Raw genomic sequence first — 13,314 nt, forward strand, 5'->3', positions numbered from 1 at the left:
TCTAAGTCATGACTACCACAAAAGCAGTTGCCACCAAAAAGCTATTCACAGATCCAGGCATCTGAATGGTACACAGCCATAGCCAGCCCGAACACTGGCTGCACATGTCTTATGCCAGTGTGCCAAAATGCTACCCCATGGTCAGTGATGCACTCCTTACTCTCCACCTTCTTTACAACTGGAAGTTGGTACCTTGAGAAAGCTACTCCTGATTTAAGATTTTTGAAATTAAGACCCTGTCTACAAGCTTTCTGAAGTTTTGTGCCTTTGGTCTTTAGTTTTGGGGGAGAACCTCCTTGAACTGGTATATTCTTCCTTACCTAACTCAAGAATGTTGCTCTGAAGTTGCTACAGGCACCTCTGGGCAGCCCTCTGGTCCCTGTCTGAACTCCCACATTCCCAGACAGGCCGCACAGCAAGTTTACCACATCTGGGTCCCATTTCCTCAATGTGCCCAGGGTGGCTTTGCAGGAACTAGGGGCTCTGGTCAGATGTCAGTGGGACTCTTTCCAGGATCCAAAGTCAAATCAGGGTAAAAGTCAGGATAACAGGAACCTAGCCAAGCCCCCTACTCTGAAGTAGCTGAAGCAAGGAAAATTGGGAAGGAAACCCTCCTCACATACACCCAGACAGGATGAGGAATCAGCAGGATCATAGTATGGCTCATCAAGCGCTGTGAGAGTGAGCGCTAGTGCCTCCCACAGGGACAGAGCTGGGCCAGAAAAGGAGCTGACATCGCCTCAAGAGACCAGCCCATTTGTCACATCTTCCCACAACATGGCTTTTCTCCCATTGGGTTCATGCTTCGTCCATTCCTGTTGTTACATGGGAAAGGCCAGAAAAGAGAATTAAAGGGGTGGAGGACAAGAAAGGAGAACATTCCCAGGCAATAGTATCCTAGAAAATGACACAGAAATAAAGTCGGAAGGTTTTCAAAGAGAGTAACGTTTCCTTGAGAGCACCTTGTACATAAAAAGCAGCAAATTTACTCATCAAATATTAGAGTCTTCCATAAAATTTACATGGTTTCAGTTCCTTTAGAATCTCATTTGTCAAGTTTTTTTCTTAACATGGAATCTTCATAAGAAAAAAAGTTTTAGGGCATCTGGGTGGCTCAGTCTGCAGTCTGTTGAGTGTCTGCCTTTGGCTCAGGTCATGATCCTAGGGTCCTGGGATCGAGCCCCACCATCGGGCTCCCTGCTCAGCCAGGAGCCTGATTCTTCCTCTCTCTCTGCCCCTCGCCCCCATTCATGTTCTTACATACTCTGCTCACTCTCTAATAAATAAATAATCTTTAAAAAAAGAAAGAAAGAAAACAGTTTTAAATCTATTCCCCTCAAATAAAATAATCATCTTTAATTCAAGATAATAAAAAAGTTTTTAAACAAACCACTCAATCAAGTGGCTAATCTGGTAAGGCTTACAAGGTACTTTGTCTTAAAATGGAAAAAAAAATTAAACATAGATGGTGGTTTTGTAATTTCTTACAAGGAGCCTCTCTCTTCACTCAGCAACTGACTTCCAATGTGTTCATACTCTGAACAGTTCTAAAAGTTGTACTCAAGAAAAAGATTTTTTTCCTCAGGATCGAGGCACAACCACAAAATGAAATCCCATTAAAAGCGGGAGAATTTCTTGACTGCAATCCAAGACTCACAAAAGACCTCCCATTCACCCTTGAACTTCACTGCTTAGGCAAGATCTACGAGCAAAGCAATACAGATATGAAGGCAGCTATGTGGGAAGGTTGGGCCTCTGTGTCTTAGGAAGCTGCACCTTCTCCAGGAGTCCAGAAAGACTATTCTGAGTCACAAGGCCAGTGGCTCACTCTTCCAGCCAGAGCCACTACTTAAAACACCAGGGATGCTGAACTGCTTTGGCACCTCATCCAAGAGCAGAACCTGTCAGTTCACAACAGCCAACGAGCGAGTTGCAGGCTCTCCCTTTGTTTAAAAACAGAACCAGCCAAAAGGTTTGGGTCTGGCCCAGTAGCAGACCTTCCTCCCCTTTCAGGGACTCACCAGTTTCTCTGACTGAAAGCAGGGATGCTGGTCAGGCTCTGGTCACTGGCGGGGTAATACTGAGCGTATGATGGGCGGGTGTAGGGGACGGATGTGCGCTTGTCTTCCTCATAGCTTTTCTTTGCTGCTTTTTTCTCAGCCTTGGTCAGCTTGTGATCCTTTCGGTTAAGGAGCAATGACTCATGCTCAAAAGGCTCCTGGGGACACAGGAGGATGTTGATTTAATTACCAGTCTTTGTGCCAACATGACTGATATACAATGAAGCTTCCTCTGACAACAACAAAGGGCTATCTCTAGCACTTGCCAACAGCCTGCTCATAGACACACAGGCAGGTTTACTGTCTCTTTGTCAAGAGTATAACTCACAATTCTAACCCAGCCACACCTTTACAAAACCCAAGTCTGCCTTCTATATCAAAAGGATGGGAGAGTTCAGAGAATTAACAGAATACATTTCTAGAATTTCACCCCTTCTTTCTGCTAGGAAAAACTCACACTGGCCAAATCACGCCACACAGCTGAGCTGAGCACTCCAAGGACAAGACTGGGGTGGGAATAGGTGGCTGGGGGACTACATGGGGTAAGGAGAAGAATCAGCTGAGTTCAAGTCCTCTGCATGAAAAAAAAAAAAAACCCTCAGATCAAGGAAACAGGTCTGCCAGATAAGCCTCCCTCCGGGTTCTTACCTTGGTGATGAGGTGAGGGTACTTCAGACAGGCAAGTTGCAGGACTGGTTCCTTGATCCCCTTTATGTTCAAGGATGCTTGGGGAGCTGGCTCCTTCTCAACAAAGTGCAGTAGGTTCTCCACCTCCTTCCGGGTAAAGTTCAGCATTGGATTAAGATCATCTACCACTCGATCTGGAAGGAAGACATGGAGAAAGTTACTACATGGTGGAGAAGACCACAAAAGCACAGCTACAAATACTGGGAGAGAAGAGAGGTTGTGGCTGGCATAATTGTCACTAGTATCTAAACCACCTCAGGCCATCCCATACTTGAAAAGTCAAAGCCCAGGTCTTAGGCCCTGGTCAAATGGAAATATCAGTAAGAAACCTACACACCTAGCTCAGCTCTTTTCATTACACCTGCCCTCAACAAGTTGAGGTCAGTCCCCTCTTAAAGCAATTATTTAAATTGTAATGGGATGGGAGGAACCACTGACTTTCTGTGATTCAAAATCTACCTGTGTTCCCACAACCTGCCCCTCTCCTCCCACCACTGATACAATAGGATAGTATCAGAACTCCAGGGCGGCTCAGTTGGTTAAGTGCCTGTCTTCAGCTCAGGTCATGATCCCAGGGTCCTGGGATCAAGTTCCACATTAGGTTCCTTGCTCAGTGGGGAGACTGCTTCTCCCTCTGCCTGCCACGCTCCCTGCTTATGCTCTTTCCCTCTCTCTTTGATAAATAAATAAATAAAATCTTTTTAAAAATAATTTTAAAAATAAGGATAGTATTGAGCCTGAAAGATGCCCCACCTGACATGCCCTGCTTGGAAATCTGACGGTCATAGATCTTCTTTTCAAGGGTGAAATCAGCCACAAGGCGATAAATGTGACAGGGCTTTTTCTGGCCATAACGGTATACCCGACATACTGCCTGGGCGTCATGGCAAGGGTTCCAGGAAGCATCAAATACCACCACTCGGTTGGCACCAATCAGATTCACACCCAAGCACCCGGCCCTTTAAAACACAAGCCAACAATCACAGAACTTTTAGTTTTAAAGACAGTTTTTAAATTGGTTTCACTCTGTGACTCCTGCCCCAATATTATCTCCTTTGTCTAAGCACAACATACTGGAGGATTCTACTGTCCTGCTAATGAACAGTACATTCTTTAAGCACTGAACAATACGCCCTGAAAAATCCAACAAAGAAGTGTCTACCAGTTCAGAAAGAAAACCCACTCTCCACTCCTCTGTAACGGTTGAGGCTTCTGCATCCTGGCTCCAGAATAATGTCACCTGAAGGGAGATGCCTGCAAGCACATGTTTCTGGTATGTTTAGTCTACCAGCCTTGGAAAATGACAGTTCATACCCATCAAGGGCATTGTGATGGCAGAATACAGCACAACCTTCAAGTTGCTTGGCATGAGAAAAAGAATGCCATCAGTCTTTTACAGTTACATTACACTTTTTCCCTTTTTTTTTTTCATACTTTCCACTTTTTAAAGCACTTTCACATTAATCACATCATCCAAGACTCAGAACACTCCTGAAAGAAAAGCTAATTATGACCATTGTTAGTGAAAGTCTCAAAGAACTTCATGACACTACCATAATTACCCTCCTAACACAACTTCCTTTTGGGTCTCCTCTCTGACCTCAAAAACAAGTCACATACCTGAGCAGATCTCTTCTGACAGAACTTGGATGAGACTTTGGGTATCTGCCTATGTGGCCAACTACCCTGAACACAATCCTCTGATCTCCCCTCTTAGGATCCACTCACCTTGTGGACAGAAGGAACAGCCAGGTGGTGAGGTTGCTGGGATCATTGAACTGATTAATGAGCCGCTCCCTCTCAAAGGCAGGGGTGCTACCATCTAGCCCTAGGAAAGAAGGAAAACCACAAAAAATGGACAGATGAGGGCAGGGGTACACAGCAAAATCACTTGGCAAATGTGTTTTAAAAACAAAAGAAAGAAACAGACTCAATACTCAGATTCCACTCCCTCGGACATTCTATGGGTCTACAGTGAGACCCAGACTCTTACAATTTAAAAATACGCCCATGTGCAACAAGGATTATAAACTATGTTGTTCCCTTTAGTATCTTAGGTCAATTCTAAGGCCAAGGTTCATAGACTTCAGGGTGCGTAAGAATCACCCTAAATAGGGAAGCTTGGTAAACTCTGGCTCAGGGTGACCTCTCTGCCTCAGTCCTGTAAATCCTGGTGAGTGCAGAAGGACCAAGAGTTGTGTTTTGATATGGATGATACTCCTCCATCAGGAATTTGCACTGTTACAAGCTCCTATGATTAAGAAGTTGCTCTAAGGAGACATTAAAAGGAATAGATCTGGAGCAGTGGGATGGGGTATATGGTTGAAAAGAGGGAAGCTCAAAGGAAGAAGAAAAAGTAACCTTCAGTTAAGAAGCAGCATGAATAAGAGAGGAGGAGGCTACATTTGTCAGGGAAAAGAGAGAAATGGGCGAAGCTAAGGAGATGGAACATGGAGAACTGGACTGCTACTGTTTAGGAAGTCTTAGTTTAATTGCTTGGTACTAGAAGCTCTTCAATTGGCACCCAACCTACCTTTCCAACCTGAGTTCCTACAATTTCCAAGCACAGCTCAGCATATCAACTCACTGGGCAAGCCTACAGTCAACACAAGATTGTGGGCTAGACCCTGTGCTGGGGGGTCTTCCTACCAACCCCTGCCCCTCTGTTCTCTAAATACTACCATTAGGCCAGTGCTTCCCAACAAGGGTGATTTCCTTGCCCTCCCACCCCACAGGGGAGATCTGGCAATGTGAAGAGAGGTCTTTGGTTGTTATCACTAGGTGTTATCACTAGAAGCTACTGCCACCTAATGAGTGGAGACCAGGGACGCTGCTAAACATCCTACAGTGAGTGCACAGGACAGCCCCCTGACAAAAAAGAATTATCTGGTCCAAATGTCAATATCTGAACAGTAAGTATCTGAGGTTAGTATTTCTCAACTTTTGTTTTTCACTATTGCCCCGTTAAAGAGCCTTTTTATACATTTTTTCCCCAATGAACATGTCTCTCATGAAATTTTAAATACCACAGATATACTCTATATATTTACTGCATGCCTATTTGTGCTCTATACTTTGGAAAGTTAAAAAAAAAAATTTTGTTCCCTCAGAACTAATTTTCACCTCTTTAGGGACACCATCTCCACTACAGAGAATGCGTGATCTGAGCTAATTTATACTCACTCTGCACCTTCTTCCTAGAATGACCTTTGGGCCACACTAACTCAGATTCTCCCCATCTTTGCAAGTCTACTGCAAGTTCCACCTCCTCCAGAAGCCTTCTCCAACCATCCTCCCCACAATGATTCCCTTCTCCTTAGAACCTTTTAGCTCTCGACCAGTGCTATTTTGTATTTGTCCTGGAATTGTCATTTGAAGACAAGGCTTATGCCTTCTACTTCTCAGCTCTCCCCCTATCTTGCCCAAGCTCTGCAGCCCCTAGTACAGTGCCTCACACACAGCAGCTTGCTCTCAATATCTCCCTGCTCCTTGGCTACTCCAGCTACTCCTATGCATTTGATAGAGAACAGAATAGAAGATAAAAAGGCAGAGAATTAAGGAGAAACCTTAAGCAGACCCTGCCACGATTCCAGCAACAAAGCAGCAATGAACTCACGGAAGTAGCTGACGTTTCGTACCCACTTCTGTACTCCTTGCCCATCAGCACCAGGTAGACAGGGCACTTCTCGTTTCCCTAGGAACTCTTCGATGAGAGCCAAGGTGGAAAGGCTCTGGCTGGAAGGGACAACATGTGGTTCAGAAGGCTCCCAGACCCAACGGAATCTTGTTCCCCAATACGCTCAAAATCACCTGCAGCCTTCAGACAGTGGGAGCTCCCAGAATCTGCACCCCATGAGAGGCAACCCCACAAAGAACCACCAAGGGTATTCTCCCTATCTCAGAATGGGAGCAGAGTCATCTACACACTTATTGTCACCAGCCCACTAAATCTGCTACCCTATTACTTCCTCAGTTGAAAAATTCTGGGGTTTACCTCAGTGCATAGTAACAAATAGCATCAGCATTAAAAACTAACATAGCATGAATATACATTAGATCTAATTATAGGCCACAATCAATATTATGGGTCTTATTAAAGAGACAGAAATCACTTGGCTGCTTTCACATTATACAGAGAGGCAGTCTCCTCAGAAGTGATAACTTAAAACCAGTGGAACACCAGACTCTCCCCCCAGGTACAATCACTGCTATCCTCTCAAAGTGTGTCACCCATGGAAACCCTCACTCTGCGAGGCTGCCAAGCCAGGCTTCTGCCATTCAGCTCTCATCAGAGTATAATCTAGTCAGAACAACAACAAAACAATCAACTTTATGTCTGTTTCCCTGAGGAGTCACGCCTTGATGGACATCAAAGTTCTGGCCAGACTGAGAATGTGACTCTGGAACAGACCATTTTACTTATCTGACCTTATACACAAAGCATAAAAATACATATATACATACATAAACAAGTAAATAAATAATTTATTTTTTTTAAAGTAAGCTACATGTCGAATGTGGGGCTTGAACTCATGACCCTGAAAGTAAGAACAACATACTCTACTGACTGAGCCAGCCAGGTGCCTCCACAAAAATTTTTTTATTAAAAAAATAAAGGCTGGGGAAAGACCAAAGCAGATTAGACAAGAAGTCAATGTTTTCTATAAAGGGCCAGAGAGTAAGTATTTTTAGGCTTTGCAGACCACATAGAGTCTGTCAAATATTCTTCTTCTTCTTTTTAAAAACCCTTTAAAAATGTAAAAACTAGGGGTGCTCAGTTGGTTGAATGTCTGACTCTTGATTTTGGCTCAGGTCATTATCTCAGGGTCATGAGACTGAGCCCCACGTTGGGCGCCATGCTCAGTGGGGAGGCTGTCTGTCCCTCTCCCTCCCCCTATGGCTGCCCCCACCCCCGCCCACCTTGCTTACACACACTATCTACCTAAAATAAATAAATAAAATCTTAAAAAAAAAAAAGTAAAAACTAGCTCTCAGGCAGGCCACAGGCCAGATCCGACCTGGGCCATAATTTGAAGGTTTAGACTCCGATGTCAGCCTAGGGTTTTAAATTGTTCTCTGCAGAGAAATCAAATTGGGCAAAATAAACTCCAAGAAAGAGATGAAATTCAAGAAGGTCCTCATAAGCAGCACTCGGCTGTAGAAGCACGAAGACAAAAAAGGTGAAGGGGAGCTGTGGTGATCCCAGATGGTCTCACTCTGTAGGGACTATGTCACTCTACTACAGATATACGATGTCATAGAGGAATTTCTCTTCCTACCTGAACACAAGAATCTTGTCCCCAAGCTTTACACTTTCCTCAATCAGGTGGAAAAGCAGTACCATCTTGGGAGAGTTCTCTAAGACCCCAGTCTGGTAATTAGTCAAAAGGTCCTTGGCCTGCAAGAGAGAAATAAGGCTGCTTAGAGCACATCCATGTCAGAACACTAGAAATAAAATTCATTCCTCCCAAAGCAGAAGTGTGTGGACAACCTTTATAATTCCCTTCAGAGACCTTGGCAAAACAGTACATTGAGCAACCCCCACCCATTCCCCACAGAGGATTCATACCATCCCTTCTCAGCAGTGGTTTATGAGCAGAAGGATCTGCTTAACTCACCCATTCATATGTGACAATGTTGTTGCCTCGCTCCTGGAAAGGGTTGAAGCCAACCCCCTGTAGGAACTTGCTGTTCGTTGCCTCTCCCACTGAGGAGGCCAAGGTGCTGTCCTCCCCCTTGCCTTTTGTTCCCTGTGATGAGCAGCGAGCACTAGTTCCCGCCGAGCCAAGCTCTTCCACATCTAGGTCCTGCTCATTGGCCAGACTCTCCTTCTGAAGGGCTTCATACAGCACATCCGGGTGATTCCAGATCTGAGGTTCAAGTTAAAGGAGAAGTGGCACAGGGCAGAGAACAATCTAAGGGTATTCCAGGAGTCTGGAAACACGCACTTGCTCAAATACACACCTCCCACAGCATACACTGTCACACCAAAAATCAAAGTATCTCCAACCCCCTCATAGCCAAAGAGTCTACACATTCATTTTAACTAACCAACTGTGATTGCCATTTAACACAAGTGCAAGAGTTCCTACCAGTGGACATGCCCATATATTTGGTACACAATCAGAAAGGTTGTGTCAAAAGCCTTGCTTTCTTTTTTAAATAAGAATAATAATGTTCCTGTTTTGCACGGCTACAGCCAACTACTATATGAAACAAGACTAATCTCTCCCTATGGACAAAGGTATCTGACTTACAGATGACCAACCAGAAGTCATTTCAGGGACTATTCCTGGCAGGAGTTGAGAATTCCTGGGGTGCAGGGGGCCGGAGGGGTGGGGGTGGGGGTGGGGTAATAGGAAGGGCATGTTGGCACTGTAGCATCCTCAAAGACCATGTCTGCTGTAGCTTCCTGGCCCTGGTCTAGGACTGTGGCTACAAAAAAAAAAAAAACATTTTGAAATCCCATCTGTCCCCTGACACACACCTTCAGCTGACTTATTAAAGCAGTGGTCAATTAGGAATAATACCCAACAGGTTGGCTGAGAGCTGTCAAAGAAACAGGTCCCTCATTAGGCAACAGGGAGCACATACTAAAGACAAGTCAGGGTTCATCCACCTGTTCATGGAGCTTCATGCTAAAGATACCTGGGCCCTTCTGTCCCCAAACCATCTCAAGCATTACTAGGATGAAAGAGATCTCAATCTCATTAAACACAGAATCAAACAGAAGTTACCCCCAAAACTTGTCTAAGCTATATGTATCTTGAATCTTGATTACATTAGCAGTCAAAATGCCCTACAATGTTCTTCCATTACTCCTTTTTTCCCAAGGGGAAAAAATCCGTGAGAAAGGAAATGATTTCTCAAATTCAGTAAAACAAGTTGTACAAATGAACTGCCCAACCACAAGGAGCACCATTTACATCCTAGGCTATGGGTGGCCCCCCTAGGAACTGAGCAGCACACACCACCAATCTCTCCTTGGGGTCCCCCATGCTCCCATGCAGACAACCAAGGGTGGCCCCTCTCACTTTATTCTTCCTTTATCAAGGGCTCCCAGCAGGAATAACTCCCTTGGGACCATGTGCATCCTTCATCTGTATGTCAGCATTCTCTGAGGTCTCAACATACCTTGCAGCACACACAGAAAGCCTTAAGGGGGTTCAGCCCCAGCCAGCCACTGCTACCACAGTCTCGGAAACGGTCCATGAACTGCGTGTACAAATCTCTCTGGATCTTCGAGAGCCGCACCAGGATCACATTTTCTTCCTTGGCAGGGAGATGAATCTTCAGGACAGTGTGGCCTCTCCTACAAAGGCAGAGATCAGACCTGTCAAGCCTGTGGGGCCAGGATGGGTCAGTGTACGGAAACAAGAGAACTCTGCGTTTCTGCCCCACCTCCTCTTGGGGATCTCCACATTCACAGCAGCCTTGCGATAATGAGGATTGGTTTAATGACCATCAGAGGAAACTCATTTTAAGGACAAGAATTAGAGCAAAGAGGACTGGGTGGCAAAGACAGGGAACTTCAGGTTCCTACCCAGATTCAGGGCTATTTCTCTCCGCTTGCTGCACAAATGCCATCTTAACAAGGAAAAACAAGGAGACTGCTTTAGACTACCCTAACTACATCTACCAAGATGCTGAAACTGGTGAGGCCATGCTGCTGAGAAGCAGCAGTTCTATGCTCCTGCCAAGTCAGCAGAAGGCTAGCTCTCTTTTGCTTCTCAGCAAGTGAGGCAGGTATCTCTAGAAACTTCAAAGATAAACTTCTGAGTGAAGCACTTCTAGGCCAAACTTTCAGAGGACTGAAACAGCAGCTATCCATCATTTGTGTGCTATTCAGGAAAAGCGATTCACTAAAAGGAAAGTTTTACTATCACCCACTAGAAAGGGACCCTCCTGCTGTAATAGTCCACCTTCGGGATAGCTCTGTGTTCCCATTACACACGGTCTCTCTGAGGATTCAGGAGACAGAGCCCTAGGGACGGCTCACCTCTGCACGAACCCCTCCAGGAGGCTGTGCAAGACGTGGCTCCGGTAGCGCATCAGGCGGACGTCCTGAGGCGTGCTGTCAATACACTGTCCGTTCAGGATGGGGCGCTCAAACATGTTGCTGAACTCCTGCCGGGTGCCGAGGAAGTCTGGGCGCACAAAGTCCACCATGCACCAATACTCAATGAGGTTGTTCTGCAGGGGGTACCCAGTCAGCACCACCCGACGGCGAGAGCGAATGTTCTTCAGGGCCTGCGAGGTGCTGGCCTGGCAGTTTTTGATGCGGTGTCCCTCGTCACAAATCACCACATCAGGGCCAGGGCGGCATAAGGCCTTCTCAAACTCTAGGGAGGGAAGAGGATCCGGAGTCAGAGGGTGAGAGGGCCTGCTCTTAGTCAACAATATGAGAAGTAAGGGTGCACCCTGGAGGAGACAGAAGAAATGAAGGAAGCAGGAAAGCAAGAGTCAGCCCCTATTAGTGAAAGGGAGCCAACCATCCAGGCTCCTGCACATCTGGTGTGACTTGTTAACCTGGACTAATGACTCTTGCAGTAAATACCTCTTTTCCCTCTTTCCTTTTCTTTTTTTTTCTTTTTTTCCGTTAGGCTAAAGGTAAAACACCTTGCCTTCCTAGGGCTTATGCCAAGTGGGTGGCAGAGAGTGTGACTTTACAGAGTACCAGACTAGGATTACAAACGGGTCTAGGTGAGACTGATGGGAATCATCCAGACACTGCAGTCGGCTTTCACCCTTGTCAGCATCTTGAAACCATCTGCAGGCTGGCTGGTGGGGAGTTAGCTAAAGCAAAGAATCTTCCTGGAGTTACCTGCCAGTCACTGCTAAATGGCAAATTCATACCAGCTCTACCACAGAAGGAAACCTAGAACAAACAATCTACAGATGAAGAGACCTATAAAATGCAACAGCCTCTGAACCTAAAAAAAAAAAATCCTTTTTGTCCCAAATGGGCAAAAACCCCTTAGAAGAGAGAACAGAACTACAACTATGAGAATGGCTTTCACTAAAAAAATGAAGATAAATTCTTTTATAAATTCATAATATTATTACTACTCTGTATGCTAATGATTTAAATACTGTATAAATATTTTTTTAATGCTATCTCAGAACACCTTTAGGACAAGGCGAGGGGGACCAGCACTCTACCAACTGCTCTGTGAGAGAAACAGAGCCAAATGGGCAGGAGAGTCTCCCTGAGCCAGCCTGTGCATGGCCCAACCAGAATTCCACAGCAGGCAAGGAAAGAAGCACCTTCTGAGAGCCAATGGAGGCCATCCCACCTATCTCAGGGACCAGGAATTGTGGCTCATGACAATACAATTCATGGATAATCTTCAAATGTGACTTGGTGCTATTACAAACACTATTTCTTCTTCCTGAAACGCTACCCACTAAGCGCACCCTGGGGACAGGTTCCCACCTCTCCGAAACTCCTGCTGTCGGTCTTCCTCATCCAGATCAATGATGACCGGGTGAGAACGTTTCTTGGTTTTCTTCGATCTACCTGTGGCAAAGGATTTCTTCAGGGTGAGGAGTCTGTACATTTCGTACCCCATCAGCAGCACCCCACCCTCTGACACCCAATCAGCCATCACTTTAGCACGAGCTGCCATTGTCCTGCAAGAGTGAACAGAGAAAAAAATTACTGCTTCCACTGTTCCCCAGGAAGAACTGCTCACAATCAGAGCGATGTTGATGTACATGCAGTGGCAGCATCACAATGGCCAGCCAGTTGCCCAAGGACTTTCCCAGCATCCCAGAGATGCTCATATCACTGAGGATAGACTGGGTCACCAATGACAGTTAAACAGCAGAAAAACAGAAATGCAATGGCACAAGGCAAGCAAAAGTGACAACTCCTGGGATGCATGGGTGGCTCAATCGGTTAAGCGTCTGACTCTTGATTTTGGCTCAGGTCACGGTTTCAGGGTTGTGAGAGCAAACCCCGTGTTGGGCTCTGGGCTGGGCATGAAGCCTGCTTAAGATTCATTCTCTCCCTCTCCCTCCACACCCACACTCCCCTTCCCGGTCTTGTTAAAAAAAAAAAAAAAGAAAAAAAAGTGACAACTCCCTTGGATATACATGCATGGCTACAATTCTACATTTGAGAGAGAATTTCAAGTTATTCCCATAATAAATACAAGGTAGTAAAAGCAAGGACAATATTCTTCATTTTACCTGCCCGGGCCCTGGTGAGTAAAGAGCCAAGGACAAGCCATAAAGGAGAAAGAGCAGCAGAGCCAACATTCAGCACAGTCCCTCCACTCCTAAACAACTGAGCCCAGGCTATAATTCATTAACTGCATGTGGACTAACAGTCATGAAATCCAAGAAACAAGAGCAGGTGATCAACTACCCAGGGGGCCACTCAGTCTCCTCACTTAGATGTGTGTGACCAAAGATCACAAAAGGCAGCCTCTGCAGAAAACAAAGTCTATCTTCTCAATTATCCATGCCAGCACAGGCAGGGGGAAGATAATATGGATAGTTGGCTTGAACCAAGAAATAGCTTTAGAATTTGGGAAATCAAGTTGAATTTATGAAATGAAAA

At 45.4% G+C, this 13,314-nt stretch overlaps 1 protein-coding gene across 1 annotated transcript in view; it reads right to left on the reverse strand.

Annotated features, from left to right (window-relative positions):
- RAD54L2 (RAD54 like 2) overlaps window positions 1-13,314 on the reverse strand; it is a 110,309-nt gene that overhangs the window by 7,311 nt on the left and 89,684 nt on the right. The window contains exons 10-19 of the mRNA XM_080806991.1: window positions 12,184-12,380; window positions 10,747-11,089; window positions 9,882-10,059; window positions 8,366-8,617; window positions 8,027-8,145; window positions 6,364-6,482; window positions 4,476-4,575; window positions 3,501-3,706; window positions 2,709-2,881; window positions 2,022-2,218 (exon numbers count right to left, since the gene is read on the reverse strand). Coding sequence (XP_080663117.1) covers window positions 2,022-2,218; window positions 2,709-2,881; window positions 3,501-3,706; window positions 4,476-4,575; window positions 6,364-6,482; window positions 8,027-8,145; window positions 8,366-8,617; window positions 9,882-10,059; window positions 10,747-11,089; window positions 12,184-12,380 — 1,884 coding nt within the window. The remainder of the gene's footprint in view (window positions 1-2,021; window positions 2,219-2,708; window positions 2,882-3,500; window positions 3,707-4,475; window positions 4,576-6,363; window positions 6,483-8,026; window positions 8,146-8,365; window positions 8,618-9,881; window positions 10,060-10,746; window positions 11,090-12,183; window positions 12,381-13,314) is intronic.

The sequence above is a fragment of the Martes martes genome (genome assembly GCF_963455335.1).
Source record: "Martes martes genome assembly, chromosome: 1".
In the NCBI taxonomy this organism is placed as follows: domain Eukaryota; kingdom Metazoa; phylum Chordata; class Mammalia; order Carnivora; family Mustelidae; genus Martes; species Martes martes.